The following is a 22,530-nucleotide window of genomic DNA, read 5'->3' as shown; positions in this document are numbered from 1 at the left end:
TATCTAGTTTATCTATGCCCATCATTATTTTATTGACCTGGATAAAATCACCCCTAAGCACCTATGCTCCAGAGAAAATGTCCCAGTCTATCCAACCTCTCCTTATAACTCAAGCCATCAAGTCCCGATAGCATCCTAGTAAATCTTTTCTGCAGTCTTTGTAGTTTAGTGATATCCTTTCTATAATAGGGTGACCAGACTGTACACAGTATTCCAAGTGTTTTGTGCAACTTCAACAAGATGTCCCAACTTCTGTATTTAATGGTCTGACCAATGAAACCAAACATGCTGAATGCTTTCTTCACCACTCTGTGCACCTATGACTCCACTTTGAAGGAGCTATGAACCTGTACCCCTAGACCTCTTTGTTCTGTAACTCTCCCCAACGTCCTACCATTAACTGAGTAAATCCTGCAATGGTGCAATCTACCAAAATGCGTTTATCTAAATTAAACTCCACCTGCCATTTGTCAGCCCACTGACCTAATTGATCAAATCCCATTGCAATCCCAGATAACCTTCTTCATTGTCCTCTACGCCACCAATCTTGGTGTCCGCTGCAAGCTTACTAACCACGCCTCCTATATTCCCATCCAAATCATTAATATGAATGACAAATAACAGTGGACACAGCACTGATCCCTGAGGCGCATCACTGATCACAGGCCTCCAGTTTGAAAAACAACCCTCTACAACCACCCCCTGGTTTCTGTCATCAAGCCAATTTTGTGTCCATTTGGCTACCTCATCCTGGATCCTGTGAGGTTTAACCTTATGCAACAACCTACTATGTAGTACCTTGTCAAAGGCCTTGCTGAAGTCCATTTAGACAACATCAACTGCACTGCCCTCATTTACCTTCTTGGTTACCCCTTCAAAAAACTCAATCAAATTTGTGAGCCGTGATTTTCCACACACAAAGCCATGCTGACTGTCCCTAATCAGTCCTTGCATCTCTAAATGCATGTAGATCCTATCTCTCAGAATACCTTCTAACAACTTACCCTGCACAGATGTGAGGTCACCAGTCTGTAATTCCCAGGACTGCAGCCCTTAAACAAAGGCACAACATTTGCCACCCTCCAATCTTCAGGCACCTCACCTGTGACTATCGATGACTCAAATATCTCTGCTAGGGGGACCCGCAATTTCCTTCCTAGCCTCCCACAACGTTTTGGGATACACTTCATCAGGTCCCGGGAATTAATCTACCTTGATGCACTTTAAGACTTCCAGCACTTCCTTCTCTGTGATATATACACTCCTCAAGACATTACTATTTATTTCCCCAAGTTCCCTAATATTCATGCTTTTCTCAAAATGGAATACTGATGAGAAATATTCAATGTGGATCTCACCCTTCTCTTGCAGATCTGCACATAAATGACCTTGTTGATCCTTAAGAGGTCCTACTCTCTCCCTAGTTACTCTTTTGCCCTTTATGTATTTTTAAAGCTCTTTGGATTCTCATTTGCCTTAGCTGCCAAAACAATCTTGTATCCTCTTCTTGCCCTCCTGATTTCTCTCTTAACTCTACTCCTACACCCTCTATACTCTTCAAGGGACTTGACCCCAGCTGCCTATGCAAGTTATATGCCTTCTCCTTCTTCTTGACCAGCGCCTCAATATCCTTAGCCATCCAGGGTTCCCTACTTCTACCACCCTGGCCCTTCACTCTGACAAAGTGCTTACTCTGAACCCTGGTTAACACACTTTTGAAAGCCTCCCACTTACCAGACATCCATCTGGAGCCTGTGTCCTGTTCTGGGCACCATGCGTGACAAAGGATGTGAAGGCATTGGAGAGAGTACAGCAGTGATTCACAAGAATAATACCAGGGATGAAGAACTGTAGCTTTGAGGATAGATTGGAAAGGTTGGGTTTGTTTTCCCTGGGAGAAAAATAAGGCTCAGGGGAGACTGAATGGAAATATTCAAGATATTGAGGAGAAACTGTTCCTTCTCAAGATAGCATCAAGAACTAGAGGGCACAGATTCAAAATAATTGGAAAAAGGAATCAAATCAATGTGAGGAAACAAATGTCACCCAGAGGGTGGTTTGAGGTTGGAGTGAATTTCCTGAAAGAGTGCTGGAGGCAGGTTCAATAGAGGTGTTCAAAAGGGCACTGGATTGCTATCTGAAAAGGGAGACTATGCACGGTTACGTGGAAAAGGCAGGAGAGTGGGACTGGGTAGAAAGCTCTTTCAGACAGCCAGTGAAGACTCAATGAGCTGAATAGTGTCCTTCTGCATTGTAAAGGTTCTGTGATTGAGAATATGGGGCAAGGGCCCATATGGAGTTTGGTCGCACATCAGCAATGATCTCATTCAACGGTAGGACAAGTTCAAGGGACTAGATATCCTGTTCCTGTTTCTATGTTCAACATAGGTGACGATGGGATTTACTGCAGGATAAACCATAAACTTTTAGGCTAGAATTTTGGATAAGCTGCAGTTTGCCAAATGAAGGGGACTGTGAGGACAGCCAGAAGACTGCTGGAATAATTGAATCTTGAGTTGGCAAAGGTATAACCAGCAACGAATGGGCTGAATTAGGAGAGAGAGGTGGAAGAAGTTGTGGCAGTCGATAGTTGGTGGTCTTACCATTGAGAGGATTGTAGAATGGAGATGTTAGCCATTGACCTGAGTCCTTTGTGACTTCTCTTCCAGGTAGAGAATCTCTGCCCTTAATTAAGGGGAAATCCGGCAAGAAATTTTGGCCTTCAAATCTTGTGGGGCAATGGAAACATCAAAGACAGCACCAAACATCTAAGGGATTGCTCACACCTCAACAAAATCTGCAAGATGCTTTTTTAGTAAAGCAATGGATGATGACAATGCCAAGGCTCCTTGTTTGTCATTATTTGTGGGTAACTTAAATCCTGATTACTCCAAGGAGCTGCTGAGTTACATGCTGAAAGATTTACTAGCCATGATCGACATTGTCCTGCAAAGACATGACATAGAAGTCTTCAAGAAACACAAACGAGCTCATGCATTCATCCGCCTGAAGACTGAGAATGGAGTTCAAAATATCTTGAAACAACTTCAGGATCCTGCTATTTTGGATGTTAACGGAATGAAAGGATTAGTCGTTAAAGGGAAAACGTTAAAGGTTGCCAGGGACATCCGTGACTTTTCAGAGAACGCTTTCGACAAGGTAACATTTCATTATCAATTTGCATTTGTCTTCCTTTAACTCTTCCCATCTACATTTAGAGATACCAGAAATGTGGAACAAAAATAACTCATTTGGATTGGGAATTGATGCTAAAGAATTGTGGGGGAGGATCCACAACTTTTACAAGGCAATAAAAGGATAAATAAAAGTAAGCCAGGAAATGATACCAATCTGGTTTTTTTGTATGTAAATTTCTTAGCGCTGATTTTCTGACTGACATTATTGTTTAACCATTGATAACTCAGTTAGTCTGTAAAAGGCCACATTTAAGTAAACTCCAGTTAGGTTTTGGGATCTGCACTGCAGGAAGAAATTAGTTCAGGAGACAAGTTAGAAGATACTTCTTCACACACTGGTAAAGATATGGAGCTCTGTCCCAAGAACCAATAGGTGAGGTTAGTTCATTAAATTGGAAATTGGTCTGGATTTTGCTCACCAGGGATATTAAGAGACTTGGAGCCAAAACACGTGAATGGAGGTAGCATAGAATGGTGGATCAGGCTAAAAGGGCAGAATAGCTTCCAGCTCCTGCGTTCCGAAGGCATGGGGTCATCAGCACCACTGGCCTAGATTCCTAAAGAGTCCATGTGCTTGACTAATTAAATCAAATGTTTTGAGTGTACATAAATTACATTGAGGGGGGGAGTACATTATTGACCCCTAGAACCACATTTTGATTTGAGTAGAAAATAGGAGCAGGAGGTGGCCATTTGGCCCTTTGAGCCTGCTCCGCCATTCAGTATGATTATGGCTGATCATCCAACTCAAAAGCCTGATTCTGCCCCTCCCATTCATAACCCCCACATTTCATTTAATCCCCTTTGCCTCAAGTGCTTTATCTAACTGCTTCTTGAAGACATTTGATGAACTACTTTCTAGTAATGAATTCCTCAGGCTCACCACTCTGAGTAAAGAAATTTCTCCTCATCTCTGCCCAAAATGGTCTATCGTACATCCTCAGACTGTGAGCCCTGGTTCTGGACACCTCCACCATGGAGAACATCCTTCTTGCATCTACCATATCTAGTCCTGTTAGAATTTTATAGGTTTCTATGAGATTCCGCCCCTCATTCTTCAAAATTCCAGCAAAAATAATCCTTACCAACTCAATCTCTCCTCATACGCCAGTCATGCCATCCCAGGAATCAGTCTGGTAAACTTTCACTACACTCCCTCTACAGTGAGAACATCCTTCTTTAGATAAGGAGACCAAAATTGCACACAGTATTCCAGGCATGGCCTCACCAAGGACCTGTATAATTGCAGCAAGACATCCCTTCTCTTATATTCGAATCCTCTCTCTATGAAGGCCAACAAACCATTTGCCTTTTTTACCTCCTGCTGTACCTGCATGCTTACCTTCAGTGATTGGTGTACGAGAACATCCAGATCTCGTTGCAAACTCTCCCTCTCCTAATTTATGGCCACTCAGATAGTAATCTGCCTTCTCATTTTTGCCACCAAAGTGGAAAACCTCACATTTATCCAAATTATTCTGCATCTGCCAATCATGTGTCCACTCACTCAGCCTGTTCACATCACACTGAAGCATCTCTGCATCTTACTCGCAGCTCACCCTCCCACCCAACTTTGTGTCATCTGCAAATTTAGAGATTTAAATTGATGAAGTTTCCTTTGTGATTTTGTCATTAGTTAGTGTCCCGTTGAGAGGCTGTCTGCCCCATTACTTTGTTAATTTGACCATTGTTTTGCCCAAAATAGTGGGTAGAACTCCAACAAAGCAGCTTACCATGATGACTCATTTCACTGCCATTATTCCCAGGCAAATGTATCAGCTGGAATTTTTCCACTTTGCTCTCTTGCATTCTCCATTGGTCTCGGGTGGATGAGGCAGTAAAATTCCTGCAATTATCTTTTAATCACTTTTGCAACATGAAACAATTCATCGTTTCCTAATAAAGGTTTCTATCATTCTGCCCCATTTGAAAAAACATTGAAAATCTCCACTTAAGCCATGGCCGGGACTTAATGAATCTAATTGTATGGAATTAAGCAGTTATTACTTTAGCCAATTTCCATACTGGCATTTTTCGCTCAAGTTATCCGAATTCCAGAATAATTCTGCGGTTTAAATCTCCAACCCCATGTTTTAATTCATGGGTTAACTTTTGTCAAATTGTTCTAGAGTTAGTTAGGTGCATCACAGTTTGGCATCAGCTTTAAATTACTCACAAGCTCTAACTGTTGGTTGTGTAAGTAATTTAAACTTACCACCATGTTGTGGTAAATGCATCTCCTCCATATTTGCCTTGAGGTTATTCACACAAGTTTGGACATCACCACCCTGTTGTATGGATCTGATCTTTGCTGTACTGTGAAAGATCTTTCAGTGCAGAAAAGGCCCTTCAGCCCATCGAGTCTGCACCTACACATGAGAAACACCCGAACTTCCATCTAAATCGCATCTACCAGCACTTGGCCTATAGCCTTGAATGTTAAAATGGGACAAGTGCTCGTCCAGGTGCTTTGCAAAGGATATGAGGCATCCCGCCTCCATCACCCTCCCAGGCAGCGCATTCCAGACCATCATCGCCCTCTGGTTAAAGAAGTTTTTCCTCACATTCCTCCTGTCCCTCACCTTGAACGTAAGTCCCCTCATGACTGACCCTTCAACTAAGGGGAACAGCTGCTTCTTATCCACTCTGTCCATGCCCCTCATAATCCTGTACGCCTCGATCAGGTCATCTTCTCTGTTCCAATAAAAACAACCCAAGCCTACCCAACATCTCTTCGTAACTTAAATGTTCTGTCCCAGGCAGCATCCTGATGAACCTCCTCTGCACCCCCTCCAGTGAACGTACACGAGACAGGATGTGATTTAACACAAACTTCCTGTTGCAAGAGAGACAAAACTAGCACCTGACCCATCCCAAAGGTCATTTCACACTCGCCAGAGGACATATCAAATTCAGGTTTGGTGTAAAGGAGAGAGCTGATTGGCTGCGCACACCTTAGGAAATGGGTGGGGTGTGAGGAGAATGTACAGAAGGTGGAAAAACAGGAGGTGGACAAGAAATATACAAAAATATTTTTGAATAAGTTAGGCAGGCCCTGTTAAGTACTTACATTTGAGACTAGAAGACAACAAGAAGGTTTGGACGTGAGCCGAAAGAGAAGTGACAAAGCACAAAGAAAAGGCGACGTGTCCTCTCTCTGCCCAACCCCAAAAACCTAATAATAATATCACTGTGTTTGTATAAATATAGTTAAAATTATGCCAGTTTATATTGCTGCAATGTCTTTGACATTACTGCACTATTTTGTTTGGAACTGATGATTGTACGATTAAACTGTATTTTATAAATCACATAGACAAATTTACACAAAGAAGCTTTAAATCCACTTGTTCCATCGGTGGTCCAGATTTATTGAATCCAGTTTTATGGAATTAGCGAGTCCCAGTTCTAATCCAGTTTCCTTGATTATGGTAAAGCTTCTGATATTTCAGTTTACTTTTTCCTGCCTTTATGTAACCGTTTAATAGGTTATGGATGAAATTTATCCTGAAAATCTGGGTTTATGTTTAGAGAGCATTTGAGCAACACTAAAACAGGACTTATTCAGTTAATGGTCGGGCGTTGGGGAGAGTTACAGAACAAAGACATCTAGGGGTACATGTTCATACCTCCTTGAAAGTAGAGTCACAGGTGGACAGAATGGTGAAAAAGGCATTCAGCATGCTTGGTTTCATTGATCAGATCATTGTATACAGGAGTTGGGATATCTTGATGAAGTTGTACAAGACATTGGTAAGGCCACACCTGGAATATTGTATTCAGTTCTGGTCACCTTATTATAGAAAGGATATTATTCAACTAGAAGGAGTGCAGAAGAGATTTACTAGGATGCTACTGGGACTTGATGGTTTGAATTATAAGGAGAGAGCTGATAGACTGGGATATTTTTCTCTGGAGTGTAGAAGGCTGATCTTATAGAGATGTATAAAATAATGATGGGCATAAATCAATTAGAAAGTCAATACCTTTTCCCAAAGGTAGGGGAGTCTAAAACTAGAGAGCATAAGTTTAAGGTGCGAGGGGGGAGATACAGAAGTGTCCAGAGGGGCAGATTTTTTACACAGACAGTGGTAAGTATCTGGAACAAGCTGCCAGAAGTGGTAGTAGAGGCAGGTACAATTTTGTCTTTTAAAAAATGTTCAGACAGTTAGGGTAAGATGGGTATAGAGGGATATGGCCAAATGCGGGCAACTGGGACTAGCATAGGGGTTTAAAAAAAAGGGTGATAAGGACAAGTTAGGCTGAAGGGCCTGTTTCCATGCTGTAGACCTCTATGACTCTATAAAGAAGGTTCCAATTTTATTACAAAAGTAACATCCATCAACTCCAGGGTTTAGGCTGATATCTAAAACTTAACACAGGGTGACCTGCAAGAGAGAGGTGATGGCCTAGTGGTTTTATCGCTAGACTATTAATCCTGAAACCCAACTAATGTTCTGGGGACCCGAGTTCGAATCTCGCCACAGTAGATGGTGGAATTTGAATTCAATTAAAAAAAATCAGGAATTAAGAATCTTCTGAAACTATTGTCGATTGTCAGAAAAAACCATCTGGTTCACTGAAACCAAAAGAGAAATGCTTGAAAATCTCAGCAGGTCTGGCAGCATTTGTAAGGAGAGGAAAGAACTGATGTTTCCGGTCCAGACGATCTTGGTTCCATCTGATTCACTAATTAGTTTTAGGGATGGAAATCTGCCGTCCTTACCTGGTCTGGCCTACATGTGATTCCAGGGCCATGGTGATGTAGTTGACTCTCAACTGCCCTCTGAAATGGCTGAGCCAAGGGTAACTAGGGATGGGCAATAAATGCTGGCCAGCCCGTGACGTCCATGTCCCATGAATGAATATTAAAAAAAAGATCTGTAACTTACTTTTACGTTTTGACTATTCCCAGAACAGCTCTGCAGAGATGTTAAAACATGAATCCCACAGTCAAGCACAAAAGGACAAGAAGAGGCTGGAACAAACACAGGACACACCTGGAAGCAGTCCTGGGAAATCCAACTACCTGACAAACAAAATCATTGATCATTCATCAACCCCCCTGAGTGGCACAAAATCCGACAGCGCCATCATTGGTGGAGAGATTTCTGGGCAGGAACGCTTATTTTATGGGGCATTGCTGGGGAGTGAAACGAGGAATGTTGAATTCAAGCGAGGTGGTGGAGAATACCTGAATGTGATCCTGAAGAACCACGTTAGGAAATACGTCTGCGCGTTTCTCAACAGCGAAGGGGGCAGTTTGTTTGTGGGCGTGAACGATGATGGCACTGTGTGCGGAGTGGAATGCAATCACAAAGAGGAAGACCGGATTAGGCTTCTGATTGACTCAATCGTGAAAGGGTTTAAACCACCACTCTTCCCAAATTCCTACTCCATCGCCTTCCTTCCTGTTATCAAGGATGGGGACACCGGAATGTTTCTGAAGGTTGTGAGGTTAACTGTACATCCGCCCAGGAAGAATGGTGATATTTTACTGTATGAAACTGACCAAGGTGAAGTGTACATTCGCAGGGATGGCAGTATCCAAGGGCCACTATCGGGGAGTTCCATTCAGGAATGGTGCAGACAGGTAAAACACACATTTCAATCAATCATTAGGCGAGTATTTCATTCTCACACTCTCAATCCAGTTTGCATTTAGCCATGTAACTTATAAAGTAGATCCTGTTTCTCCTATCAATTGTCTGAGTTGAAAATGAATACTGGTTTGAAAAGCCTGCCAAGCAATAAGTTTGAATAAGCTCACCCCTCACTTCTAAAGGAATAGAGACTAGTAAGGACATAAGAACATAAGAAATAGGAGCAGGAGTAGGCCATCTAGCCCTTCGAGCCTGCCCCGCCATTCAATAAGATCATGGCTGATCTGAAGTGGATCAGTTTCACTTTCCCGCTTTCTGCCCATAACCCTTAATTCCCCTGTCTATCAGAAACCTATCTACCCGTGACTTAAATATATTTAGGGAGGTAGCCTCCACCACTTCAACGGGCAGAGGATTCCAGAGATTCACCACCCTTTGAGTGAAGAAGTTCCTCCTCAACTTTGATCTAAACTGCCCACCCCCCCACTCCTTATCTTGAGGCTGTGCCCTCTAGTCCTGCTATCCTTTCGAAGCAGGAAGAATCCCTCTACCTCTACCCTTCATTATCTTATACGTCTCTATAAGATCCCCCCTCATCCTTCTAAACTCCAACGAGTACAGACCTAGTCTATTTAGTCTCTCTTCATAGTCCAACTATGAAGAGAGCAAGCAAGTCCAATAAGTACTTAAGAAGGCGAATGGCATTTTGGTCTCTATTGCAAAAGGGTTGGAGTTTAACAATAGGGAAATTTTGTTGTAATTGTACAGGGTGTTGGTGAGGTCTCACCTGGAATACCATGTACAGTTTTAGTGCCCTTACCTTATAAAGGATAAAGTAACACTGGAGGCAGTCCAAAGGAGATTCACCAGGCTAATTCCTAGGAAGAGAGGGTTGTCCTATCAATAGAGACTAAATAGTCTAGGTTTGTATTCCTTGGCGATAAGAAGAGTGAGAGGTGACCTTATTCAAACATATAAGATCCTAAGGGGGCTTGACAGAGTAGGTGGTGAAATGTTTTCACTAGTGGGGGTGTCCCGAACAAGAGGACATAGCGACAAGATAAAGGACTGGTCATTTAGAACCGAGATGCATCAAAATTTCCACTCACAGAAGATGGTGAATCTCTGGAATTCTCTGCACCAAAAGGTGGTGGAGGCTGGGTCATTAGAACTGTTTAAAGTGAAGGTGGATAAATATTTGAGAGATCAAGGAATAGAGGGGCTGTGGGGAAATGGCAGAGAAGGAATTGAAACCAGCGTAGATCAGCCATGATTGTAGTGAATGGCGGGGTAGGCTTCATAGGCCCGGTGGCTACTCCTGCGTCTATTTCTTATATTTATGGACGAGAAAGGACAAGTATTTTCACAGTTTTGCTTCTTATAATTCTTACATTTGTGTGTGAACATACAGACATTATAATTTGGAACTCTTGGATTCCACAACTTGACATTTTATCTCCCCAGGTCCTTATTTTTACTACCTTGCTCTGTTTAATCTCCTTCAAACATTCACCTTCCAATGTAATTTGTGTGTACCTTTCCCTTGCTTTATCTTCTCCCCGCTATACTCGATTAAATCTTCCTCCATTCTGACTGAGCACTTTTTGTGGATATATGAAATTGGCATTAAACTAATGGCCTTTCTTAATCTCACAGGTGGACACAAAAGATCCCACTGTATTATTCAAAAAGTAGGGGAGTTGTCCTAATGACCTGTTCAACATTTTATCTCAAAACCAACTCTTAAAAAAGCAGCAACAGCTGGAGTCACTGCGGAGTGAGGTGAGAGTTTCCTGGACTGTACCTTCCAGGAAGTGGTCACCCACTGACAGTAAGGGTCAGGATAGCAGATAGATGGCCACCTGGAAGAGGCAGGAAGTAGAGGAATCTTCAGGGTGTGTGTGCCACTCTCAAACTGGTATTTAATAATGGAGACTGCGGGGAGTGACAACATACTGAAGGTGTGCAGCACAGACTATGGCACCAATGAGCAAGGAATGCGCAAGGGGAACAGCAAAGGTTAGAAATGCAGTCATAGTAGGAGCTTCCATAGTTAGAGGAGACAGAGAAGCATCTATGTAATTGTCATTGTGGGTCCTGCATAGAATGATAGAATCCCAACAGTGCAGAAGGAGGCCATTTGGCCCATCGAGTCTGCACCGACCACAATCCCACCCAGGCTCTGTTGCTGTAATCCTACATATGCTAATCCCCCGACACTAGGATTAATTTAGCATGGCCAATCAACCTAACCTGCACCATGGGAGGAAACTGGAGTACCCGGAGGAAACCCACGCAGACATAAGGAGAATGTGCAAACTCCACACAGACAGTGACTTGTGGCTGGAATTGAACCCAGTCCCTGGCACTGTGAGGTAGCAATGCTAATCACTGTGCCACCGTGCATGGCGCATTTCCTCCCTGATGCAGGGATAAGGGACATCAAAAGTTTAAAGTAAAGTTTATTTATTAGTGACAAGGCTTACATTAACACCGCAATGAAGTTACTGTGAAATTCCCCTAGTCGCCACATTCCGGCACCTGTTCACATCAATACACCTAACTAGCACGTCTTTTAGACTGTGGGAGGAAAGTGAAACACCCAGAGGAAACCCATGCAGACATGGGGAGAACATGCAAACTCCACATAGACAATGACCCGAGCCAGGAATTGAACCCGGGTCCCTGGTGTTGTGAGACGGCAGTGCTAACACTGTGCCACTGTGACGCACATCATGGAGAGAATGCAGATTATTCTGCGGGGGGAAGAGATTGATCCAGAAGTTGTCATAGGTGTTTGGTGTCAAGGATATCGAGATAGCAGACACTGAGGTCCAATGGTTGGATTATCAGAAACTAGGGATGTAACAAAACACGTCAGATCTCAAAAGTAATAATCTCTCAATTACTCCCAATGCTATGTACTTGTGAGTGTAGAAATAGGGAGGCCTGATACATGTCCTGAGGCAGAGTGCAGGATGGAAGGCTTCAGGTTGTTGGAACATTGGGACCAGTTCTGGGTTAGGAGGTGTCAGTTGAAGAGAAATGGATTGCAGTTCTGTAGGACTGGGGTCAAAATGCTCATGTCAAAGTTCACTACTGTGGTTGGCAGGGGGGTGGGGCAGGGGGGTCAAATTGGCCAGAGGTGAGAACAAATATTTGGATGTAGAAAAGAGAAATGAAATGCACAAAGAAGTCAGAGTTTTGGATATTTGATTTGATTTATTATTGTCACATGTATTAACATACAGTGAAAGGTATTGTTTCTTGCGCACTATACAGACAAAGCATACTGTTCATAGAGAAGGAAACAGTGCAGAATGTAGTGTTACAGTCATAGCTAGGGTGTACAGAAAGAGCAACTTAATGCAAGGTAGGTCCATTCAAAAGTCTGACAGCAGCAGGGAAGAAGCTGTTCTTGAGTCAGTTTGTACGTGACCTCAGACTTTTGTATCTTTTTCCCGACAGAATTAGGTGGAAGAGAGAATGTCTGGGGTGCGTGGGGTCCTTAATTATGCGACTGCTTTGCCGAGGCAGCAGGAAGTGCAGACAGAGTCAGTGGATGGGAGGCTGGTTTGCGTGATGGATTGGGCTATGTAATACTGGAGAAGGAAGTAACTTCATATGAGAAACGAGTAGACATAGGAGCAGTATGAGGAACGCAAAGACAGGTTTAAAATATATGTGTGTAAATGCACAATGTCTGGTGAATAAGGTTGGTGAGCTGCAAGCACAGGCAGCTACGGAGGATTATGGTGCAGTGACAATACTGGAAAGAAGGCTTAAAATGCTGAGAACTGATGCTTAATATTCAAGGATATAAAGTATTTAGAAAAGATAAGGAAGAGAAAATGGAAGTGGTGTGACAATACTTAACAGGGAGGACACTGCAATGCTGGAGGAGGTTGTCCTAGAGGGGTTAAAAGGTGGAATCCATTTAGTTAGAGTTGAGAAACAAATAGAAATGATCTCCATATAGAAATACAAGAGCAAATTAGCAGAGAGATTAGAGATGTGCAAAGACTATAGAATGATGATACTGGGGAACATTAATTAACCTAATATTGATTAAGATCGAGTTAAAGTAAGGGATGAAGAGGGGGAGAGCTTTCTTGGCCAGTATGTTCTAAACAGGAAACAGATTCAAAAGGCACCTGTGCAGAGAGATTGGGATGTCCTTGTGCACGAGTCTTAGTAACTGGATATGCAGGTGCAGAATGTTATGATGAAGGCAAATGGAACCTTGGCACTTATTGCAAAGGATCTAAAATATTAAAGTAGAGAAGTGTAGTTACAACTGTAACAAGTCTGACCTCGAGTCACTGTCTGTGTGAATTTGCATGTACTCCCCATGTCTGCGTGGGTTTCCTCCGGGTGCTCTGGTTTTCTCCTAACAATCCAAAGATTTGTTGATTAGGTTGGTTGGCCATGTTAAATTGCCCCTAGTGTCAGGGGATTAATAGGGTAAATATGTGGGATTATGGGAATAGGGCATTGGTGAGATTGTGGTCAGTGCAGACCCATAGGCCAAATGGTCTTCTGCACTGTAGGGATTCAATAAGGCACTGGTGAAGCCACACTTGGAGTATTGTGTTCAGTTTTGGTCACCTTCTTTGAGGAAGCATGTGGTGGCACTGGAATGGTTCAGAAGAGGTTCACTAGAGAAGAATGAGTGGGGATTTTATTGAGGTATATAAAATACTCAACGAGATTGGTAAAAGTAAACGTTAACCAAATGTTCCCCTCTTTAGGACAGTCTCAGACAAGAGTTATAGGGTAAGAGGGGGAAGGTTCAGGGCAGAGATAAAGAGAAACTATTTCTCACAGAGGGTTGTGAATCTATGGCACTTACTGCCCCAAAGTGCAGTGCACAAAGAATCAATCAATGGATTGAAGGAAGAGAGATAAATATTTGATCAAAGTAGGGTAAAGGGTGATAGGGAAAAGGTAGGGAAGTGGAGTTAGGATGAGATGGAGATCAGCCACGATCATATAGAATGGCGGAGTGGACTCGAAGGGCTAAATTGCCTACTCTCACTCCTAATTCTTATGTTCCAGTGTAACTGAATGAGGAAGGAGCCATTGATTGATTTGGTGCTGGGGAATGAAGTGAGTCAAGTGCTTCCGCTGGTGGAGCATTTGTGTAAGAGTGATCATTATATCATGAGGTTTAGATTAGCAGTGGCAAAGAGCAAGGAACAATCTAACTTAGAACTTCAAAACTGGAAGAGGGCTAACGTCAATGAGATGAAAGGGTATCCGCTAGGGTAAAATGAAGCCAAAGATTGACAGGAAAATTCCATAACGGAATGATGGACAACTTTTAATGGGAGTGATATTTCAGGTATAGGGAAAAAAGCAGGGAGACCAAAACCAGGATGTCAAGGATGACAAGGGAGATAGACAGCATGATGAAACAAAAGGCAAGGGTACAATGTATGTTAGCTGAATTCTTCAAATGAGAGTGAGGTCAAATAACAGAAATTAAGAAAGCAAGTGAAGAGGAAAATGCAACTGGCAAAGAGAGAATGTGAGAACACAACAGATTTTAAAAGGGAACCCAAAAATCTTCTTCTGGCGTGTCAATAGTGAATGGGTAAGAATAGGTGGGGCAGAACCTATTAGAGACAAAATGAGTGATATAAGCTTAAAGGCACAGGGCAAGGCAGAATACTTCGAGTGCTTTGTATCCATGTTTACTATGGGTGGGATTTTCTGCCTTCCTAATCCCTCACAGTACCTGCATTCTAACTTTTCTGATTCATGTACCAGCACACCCAGATTCTTTGTATCTCAGGGTTTTGCAATCTTTCCCTATTTAAATAATACGGAGTTTGTTTATTCTTCTGCCAAGGTGGGTGAGTTCCCATTTTCCAACATTACATTTCATCTGCCAATTTTTGCCCATGAACTTAACCAATCTAAATATCTTTATAGACTCTTTATGTTCACCTCTCCTCACAATTTATCTTCCTCCCTATCTTATTGTCATCAGCAAATTTAGCGATCGTGCATTTTGTCTCTTCATCCAAGTCATTAATATAAATTGTAAATAGTTGGAGGCCCCAGTACTGATCCCTGTAGCACTCCACTGCTTATATCTTGCCAATCTGAAAATTACCTGTTTATCTCTACTTTGTTTCCTTTTTGCTAACCAATCTTCTATGATAATATGTTACCACACACCACAAGGTCATCTGGACTCAAAATGTCAACTCTTTTCTTTCCTTATAGATGCTGTCAGACCTGCTGAGATTTTCCAGCATTTTCTCTTTTAATCCTTCACTCCCGCTTATCTTCATTAATCTATATAGATTATAAAGATAACATAGGCTAAAACATATATCTTACATCACAGTGTTCTCAGTAAACACAAAGTCCCTGTAACACAACAGGCTAACTGTGGTCAGACACCCTAATCTGAAATCTAGTGACAGATACCACTCAATCGGTCTGCTGTGCATTGTTCCTCAAACTCCCCTCCCAACCCCTCTAATGATTGTTACACGAGTGTTTTCAAATCTTACTCTCAAAAAGACATATTTTAAAATGTTCTTTTAAACAATATTTTCCCTCAGCTTTTTTTTTAATCAAGGATCCCTTTCCTGGGTTTCCAACTTCCCTTTCAAACGAGGCTTTCTCTCAGTTGTTTCAGCAAGGATTCACCTCCAGGTTTTACAAGTCTCCCTTTAGTATCCCGTTGTCTTGAATTGCCATATGCATCCAAACTTCCACACAAACTCTCAAGTGCTCAGTTCCCAACAGAATACTATTGTTTCAAAGGTTGAAAATAAGGACACCAAACCTTACAATTGCCTCAGATATGTAGCTTTTCTCGAGCCAACTTATCATCTCTGCTCTTCACACATTTGACTTTAATTTCAACAAACAGTACTCTGTTCCACTTGCAGTTCTGCTTTGTTCCTTTTTACTTCAGTTTTCAAGGAAACAACTCTTCATTCCCAAGTTTCTGGAACTAACTGTCCTGTAGCTTCTCTGGGTTTCCATTGTTGCCCATGGTGTGGTTTCCCTGCTTTTAGCAAAGCTGGGAGATGCTCATTCTTTCAGGCATCTGCCCAGTGACAGCAGTAGTCAGCATTCAAAGGGGATAATGAAATGCTACCTTTCCCAATAAAGAGATTAGTAGGCATCCAGACAGAATCATGTGTAAATAGCAATCATCAGGTAACAGCTTACCTAGATGGCTAAGAAATCCATGGAGGTAGATAGATGGTAATTTCGAGAGTCACAGAATGTGAGATATGCAGACAGCTGAAATACAGAAAGGGGAAACCCACACAGGAACCAGGATCTAATTGTCAACACCTGTCAAAGCTGGCAAACTAGTTTAACATCTCATAGCCGAGAGGCCATTTTAAGAACTAACAACCAAGAGGCATTGTAACATCTAAGAGCTGGAAGGGCCAGTTTTACAGTTCAGGATCTGAGAGACCATTTTAACATCAAAGAAGTCATTAGAGTAGGCAGAGTAGGAACGTCCACAAAAACAGTTTAAATATCTTCACTGGACCAGGAAAAGACATTTCCCAGACTCAATCATCTGCCCTGTATTGTATGGTGACCGTTAACTGAACTTCACTCATAGATTTATTTCATTTGGATGTTTGGGAACAAGAAAGTCTTAACAGTTCAGTGATTGCAGATTATATATATGTTTTGGGATGAGAGGTAACTTCTGCATAAACTGTCATATATTTAATTGCCACAGAGTGTTCCAGTCCTCCTCATTCTATGGCACTATGTATATTTGTCTTCTCTTTAGTTTAGGACTTAAATATTTAAATACAATAAGCATTTAATACTTAAATACAAGATATATACTTGTATTTCAGCTGACAATTTTGACCTGTATTGTTATGAATGCCAATCCATGTGTTCAGATACAGAGCCTTTTGTTCTGTCTCTTTATTATTTTTGTAAACTCTATCCTTATCTGCTGTTGCATTCTTAAATTTGTACCATCTATCCATTCCTGCCTTGCTCTGATTCATTACTCTGATTTTTTCCCTTGCCTGGTCCTTTTACATAAGAACATAAGAAATAGGAGCAGGAGTAGGCCATCTAGCCCTTCAAGCCTGCCCCGCTATTCAATAAGATCATGGCTGATCTGTCGTGGCTCAGTTCCACATTCCCACCCTCTCCCCATAACCCTTAATCCCCTCGCTTATCAAAAAGCCATCAACCCGCGTCTTAAAAATATTTAGCGAGGCAGCCTCCACCACTTCAACGGGCAGAGAATTCCAGAGATTCATAAGAACATAAGAACATAAGAAATAGGAGCAGGAGTAGGCCATCTGGCCCTTCGAGCCTGCCCCGCCATTCAATAAGATCATGGCTGATCTGTCGTGGCTCAGTTCCACTTTCCCGCCCTCTCCCCATAACCCTTAATCCCCTCTCTTATCAAAAACCCATCAACCCGCTTCTTAAAAATATTTAGCGAGGCAGCCTCCACCACTTCAACGGGCAGAGAATTCCAGATATTCACCACCCTTTGAATGAAGAAGTTCCTCCTCAGCTCCGTTCTAAACCGCCCCCCCTTTATCTTGAGGCTGTGCCCCCTAGTCCTACTGTCCTTTCTGAGCGGGAAGAGTCTCTCCACCTCTATCCTATCCATCCCATTCATCATCTTATACGTCTCAATGAGATCTCCCCTCATTCTTCTAAACTCTAACGAGTACAAGCCTAGTTTATTCAGCCTCTCCTCATAGCTCAACCCCCTCAACTCCAGCATCAGCCTAGTAAACCTCCTCTGCACTCCCTCCAAGGCCAAAATATCCTTGCGTAAGTGCGGCGACCAAAACTGCACACAGTACTCCAGCTGCGGCCTCACCAATGCCCTATACAGCTGCAGCAAGACCTCCCTACTTTTTTATTCAATCCCCCTCGCTATGAAGGCCAGCATCCCATTCGCCTTCCTGACCACCTGCTGCACCTGCAGGCTGGGTTTTTGCGACTCATGCACAAGGACCCCGAGGTCCCTCTGCACCGTCGCCTGCTGCAGTTTTTCACCATGTAAGTAATAGTCCTTCCTACCATTATTCCTACCAAAGTGGACCACCTCGCACTTGCCAACATTAAATTCCATTTGCCAGTTCCTGGCCCATTCGCCCAGCCTATCTAGTTCCTTCTGCGGACTTTCCACACCCTCCGCACAATTTGCCGTTCCACCAATCTTGGTGTCATCAGCAAATTTCGACACCATACACTCACTTCCCTCCTCCAGATCATCTATATAAATGGTAAATAGCTGAGGCCCCAGCACCGACCCCTGGGGCACTCCACTAGTCACCATCCGCCAATCCGAATAGCACCCATTGACCCCCACTCTCTGCCTCCTATTTGACAACCAATCCTCTATCCACGCTAACACCCTACCCCCAACTCCATGCCCCCTTACCTTCTGCAATAACCTCTTGTGAGGTACCTTGTCAAACGCCTTCTGAAAATCAAGAAAGACCACATCCACCGGCTCTCCTCTATCCACCGCCCTAGACACATCCTCATAGAACTCCAATAAATTTGTCAGACACGACTTCCCCTTAACGAAACCGTGCTGCGTCTGCTCTATCAAGCAATTCCCCTCAAGATGCCTCGCTATTTGTCTTTGCTCCTGTGATGCCTTGCACCTGCTATTTAGTTTAAAGCCTTTATAGAACATAGAACATTGAAAATCTACAGCACAAACAGGCCCTTCGGCTCACAAGTTACACCGAACATATCCCTACCTACTAGGCTTATCTATAACCCTCTATCTTACTAAGTCCCATGTACTTATCCAAAAGTCTCTTAAAAGACCCTATTGAATCCGCCTCCACCACCAGCACCGGCAGCCGATTCCACACACCCACCACCCCCTGAGTGAAAAACTTACCCCTGACATCTCCTCTGTACCTACTCCCCTGCACCCTAAACCTGTGTCCTCTTGTGGCTCTGGGAAAAAGCCTCTGAGAATCCACCCAATCAATACCTCTCAACATCTTATACATATATAATGCCCTAGTTATCCCACTCTCCAAAACACTGGTCCCAGAGTGGTTCAGATGAAGATCATCCCAACAGTACAGCTCCCACTCGCCCAGTATCAGTGCTAATTCCCCTGAATCAAATCTCCTTTCTCACACACCAATATTTAAGTTTCTTAACTCTTTGATCTGATTTACCCTTTATTCATGGCTAAGATCAATATTATCGTTGAAGTGCTGCTTTTTTAATTTGGCCCCAGTCTGCCAATATTCCCTCTGCATAACCTCTTTTCTAGGCCTATCTATGTCATTGGTACTTACGTGGATCAAGCCAACTGGATCTCCCCGCTATAAACACAGCACCCCCCCCCCCACCCCCCAAACCCCCACCCCCACCCCTTCCACTGCGATTTCTTCTCCAGCCTTGAACAGATATCTTGAACCATGGCACTGGGCAGAGAACATAGCCTCTTGGACTCTCAGGTACAGAGAGAGCTGTGTCTATCGCCTGACTATACTGCCCCCTTCTGCCAGTACATTTCTATTTACTTCTTCCGCTTGAATGGCTTCCTGTACCACGGTGCTGTGGTCAGTTTGCACATCCCACCAGCAACCCTGCCCTCATACATATAAGCCGTAAGATCTTCAAATCACATTGTCAAGCACAAGGCCTGAGGCTTGTTCATTGCTAACTTCTGAGTCCCCATACTTGCCTCACTGGTGGTCACAACCTCCTGACCCTGTCCAAGATCCATCAGCTAACCCTAGTCTCAGAATGTGGCCAACTGTCAAAGTGTTCAGGTATCTCTTTCCCTCTCTGATGCATCGCAGTGTCTTTGGCTCCATCTCCAGCTCACTGACTCCGAGCCTAAGCTCCTTGAGCTACAGGTATGGTTATCTTGGATCACATTGGCGTCTGGGCTCCCACATACATCGGCTGCAACACATCACCTGCCCAGCCATCATTATTGTGTTTTAATTAACTACTTAATTATTTTTAAAAAAATCACATCTTGCCTTTTTTTGTGCTTGTCAATAAATCCTGATTGAAATTTGCTCATTTTGATAAGATGAATAGAAAATAGGTCTGGAAAAGGTGCAAAAAAGATTTACAAAGATATTACCGGGACTTTGAATTATAAAGGGAGGCTGGATAGGCTGGGACTTTTTTACAAAGAACAAAGAACAAAAACAGCCCGGGAAACAGGCCCTTTGGCCCAACGGGCCCGCGCCGCCATCTCAACACCACCAGTCCCCCTCTCCACCCACGACCCCTGTCTAATGTTTTATGGCCATCCAGATTGAGGGAAACTGATTTAGGGACAATTTATTACTGCCAATCAGCCTAATAGCACATCTTTGGGGTGTGGGAGGAAACTGGAGCACCCGGAGAAAACCCACGCAAGCACGGGGAGAATGCACAAACTCCCACAGACACCGGCCCAAATCCATGTGTCTGCACAGCAATCAGTGATAGTCACTGAGCTGTCGTCTTGCCCAGTATCTGGTCCAGTTTAGGCACACACTAACGACATGAAGCACTAGGCTACTCTCGAACAACCAAGAGCAGCCCAAGTACGACCCATCGCGTGTATGCCCCTCGTTGGGCACAAGGCGGACCGACTTAAAATCTGTGAATGAAAAGGAAAAAAAACATTATTATTGTACTATTATTGTTTTCCCTGGAGAGTTAGGAGGATGAGGGGTGACCTTTTAGAGGTTTATTAAATCATGAGGGGCATAAATAAGGTGAGTAGCCAAGGTCATTGCCCCAGGGTAGGGGAGTCCAAAATTAGAGAGTGTAGGCTTAAAGTGAAAGTGGAAAGATTTAAAAGGGACCTGATGGACAACTTTTTCACACAGAGGGTGTTGCTTGTATGGAATTAATTACCAGAGGAGGTGGTAGAGGTGGGTACAAATACAAGATTTAAAAGACATTTGGACAGGTACATGGATGGGAAAGGGTTAGGGGGATATGGGCCAAATGCAGACAAATGAGACTAGTTCATTTTAGGAAACCTAGTCGGTATGGATGAGTTGGGCCAAACAGCCTGTTTCCGTGTTGTATATTTCTATGACTTTATGTGATACCACTGCTTTAACTTTGTTTCTGAATGGGGGATTCTAACCCAACCTGTTCCTCCAAATTCTCATTTCCTCTCGCTGGTTACCACTCAGCTCTTACTCTTATTTTCTGCTGTATATTTTAAGTAACTGTACGCAAAGTTTTTTTTTGTTCTCTCTCAAGAAATGGACAGCAGAAATGAAGAAATTGCAGGACAGGATTGACAGTCTGGTGAAGATAGAACATCGCCTGCAGGAAGAAGTTCGCCAGCAGCAACAATCCATCCTGGAATTGCAACAGTTACAGCAAGAGCTCCAAGCAATGACCTCAGACAAGGCGGCCATATCCAATCTCTGCTGCGTTATCTGACAACACGGGATATCCAGCCAGCCCAGAGGAGGACAGCTATAAATTCTGATCGAAGATCTTACTATTGTCATCGAGGGAAACAACCATAAAGCAAGCAGCTCGGAAATGACAGTTCAATAAAACCTCTGCCGCACTCCTGAAATTCTCAATAGGCCTCAAAGGATTAATATGGTTCTCCAGATTTCAGTATGGTTTGTATTCAGCTTTGTCACTATTGATATTTGGGATTGAGAGTCCAAGTATCCTGTGGTCAAGACTTTAATTTCCTACTCCCCACAGCGATGCAACACAAACTGGTACAATCCTGGTTTAATTATCACCTCTAATGCCAGTACTAAGAGCTTTCTGTTCCAGCCTGTTAAGAGTGTACATAACACCTTGGGTAAGTCGATGCATATTCTGCAGTTTGCCAACTGAATCTTGCTCTTTGGCAGTCAAAAGGAAGACCAGCTCTTGAATTTATCATATCTTTAATGTGGTAAAATGTCCCAAGACGTTTCTTTAGCAGCATTCATCAGACAAAATGGAACAGAGCTCACACATTAATACAAGTGATTAAAAAGCTTGGTCAAAAGGTAGGGTTTAATGAGTGACTTAATGGACAGGTTAAGGGGGTAATTCCAAGCTCAGGTCTTCAAGAAGTAAGGACATATCACCAATATTGAAGCAATGGAAATGATTGCTGCTTGCACAGTGATCAGCACTGCTGCGTCACAGCGTGAGGGACCTGGGTTCGATCCCAGCTTGTGTCACTGTGCGGAGTCTGTACATCTGCCCTATGTGCATGTGTGGGTTTCCTCCCACAGTGCGTAAAATGTGCTAGTTAGGGTGCATTGGCTATGCTAAATTCTCTCTCTGTGTACCTGAACAGGCGCCAGAGTGTGGTGGCTAGGGGATTTTCACAGTAACTTCATTGCAGTGTTAACGTAAGCCTACTTATGACACTTTAAACTAGCTCTTCTACATGGTAAGGGTCACAGGTTTGGAAGATGCAGTCAAAGGAGCCTTAGCATGGCTGGGGAAGCAGTTATATTTCAGTGTTGAGATTAACAATGTTACATGGATTGTCATTGCTGTACACTGCTGTCATGGTGCATTGATAGTGGAGAGAAGGTCCATAAATGCTGCTTTGTCAAACATATTGAGTGCTCTTGGAGTTGCACTCATCCAGGCAAGTACTGGGTATTCTATTACACTTCTGACATGTGCTTTGTTGAACATGGACAGGCTTTGGTGAGTGAAGAGGTGACCACTGACCTGCTCTTGTAACCACATTATTTATGTGACTGGCCCAGTTCAGTTCTCGGTCAATG

At 43.1% G+C, this 22,530-nt stretch overlaps 1 protein-coding gene across 1 annotated transcript; it reads left to right on the top strand.

Moving 5' to 3' along the window:
• The first annotated feature begins 2,688 nt into the window (after window positions 1-2,688).
• LOC145357869 (schlafen-like protein 1) lies at window positions 2,689-21,935 on the top strand. Its single transcript, XM_080211424.1, has 3 exons — window positions 2,689-3,159; window positions 8,113-8,790; window positions 21,032-21,935. The coding sequence occupies exons 1-3, from the start codon at window positions 2,824-2,826 to the stop codon at window positions 21,215-21,217; spliced, it is 1,200 nt and encodes a 399-aa protein (XP_080067550.1). The 5' UTR covers window positions 2,689-2,823; the 3' UTR covers window positions 21,218-21,935.
• The last annotated feature ends 595 nt before the right edge of the window (window positions 21,936-22,530 follow it).

Source organism: Carcharhinus amblyrhynchos, chromosome 24 (assembly GCF_965287045.1).
Source record: "Carcharhinus amblyrhynchos chromosome 24, sCarAmb.v2.hapA, whole genome shotgun sequence".
Classification (NCBI taxonomy): domain Eukaryota; kingdom Metazoa; phylum Chordata; class Chondrichthyes; order Carcharhiniformes; family Carcharhinidae; genus Carcharhinus; species Carcharhinus amblyrhynchos.
Note: the sequence above shows the minus strand (reverse complement) of the source record. Positions and strands in the feature narration are given on the sequence as shown.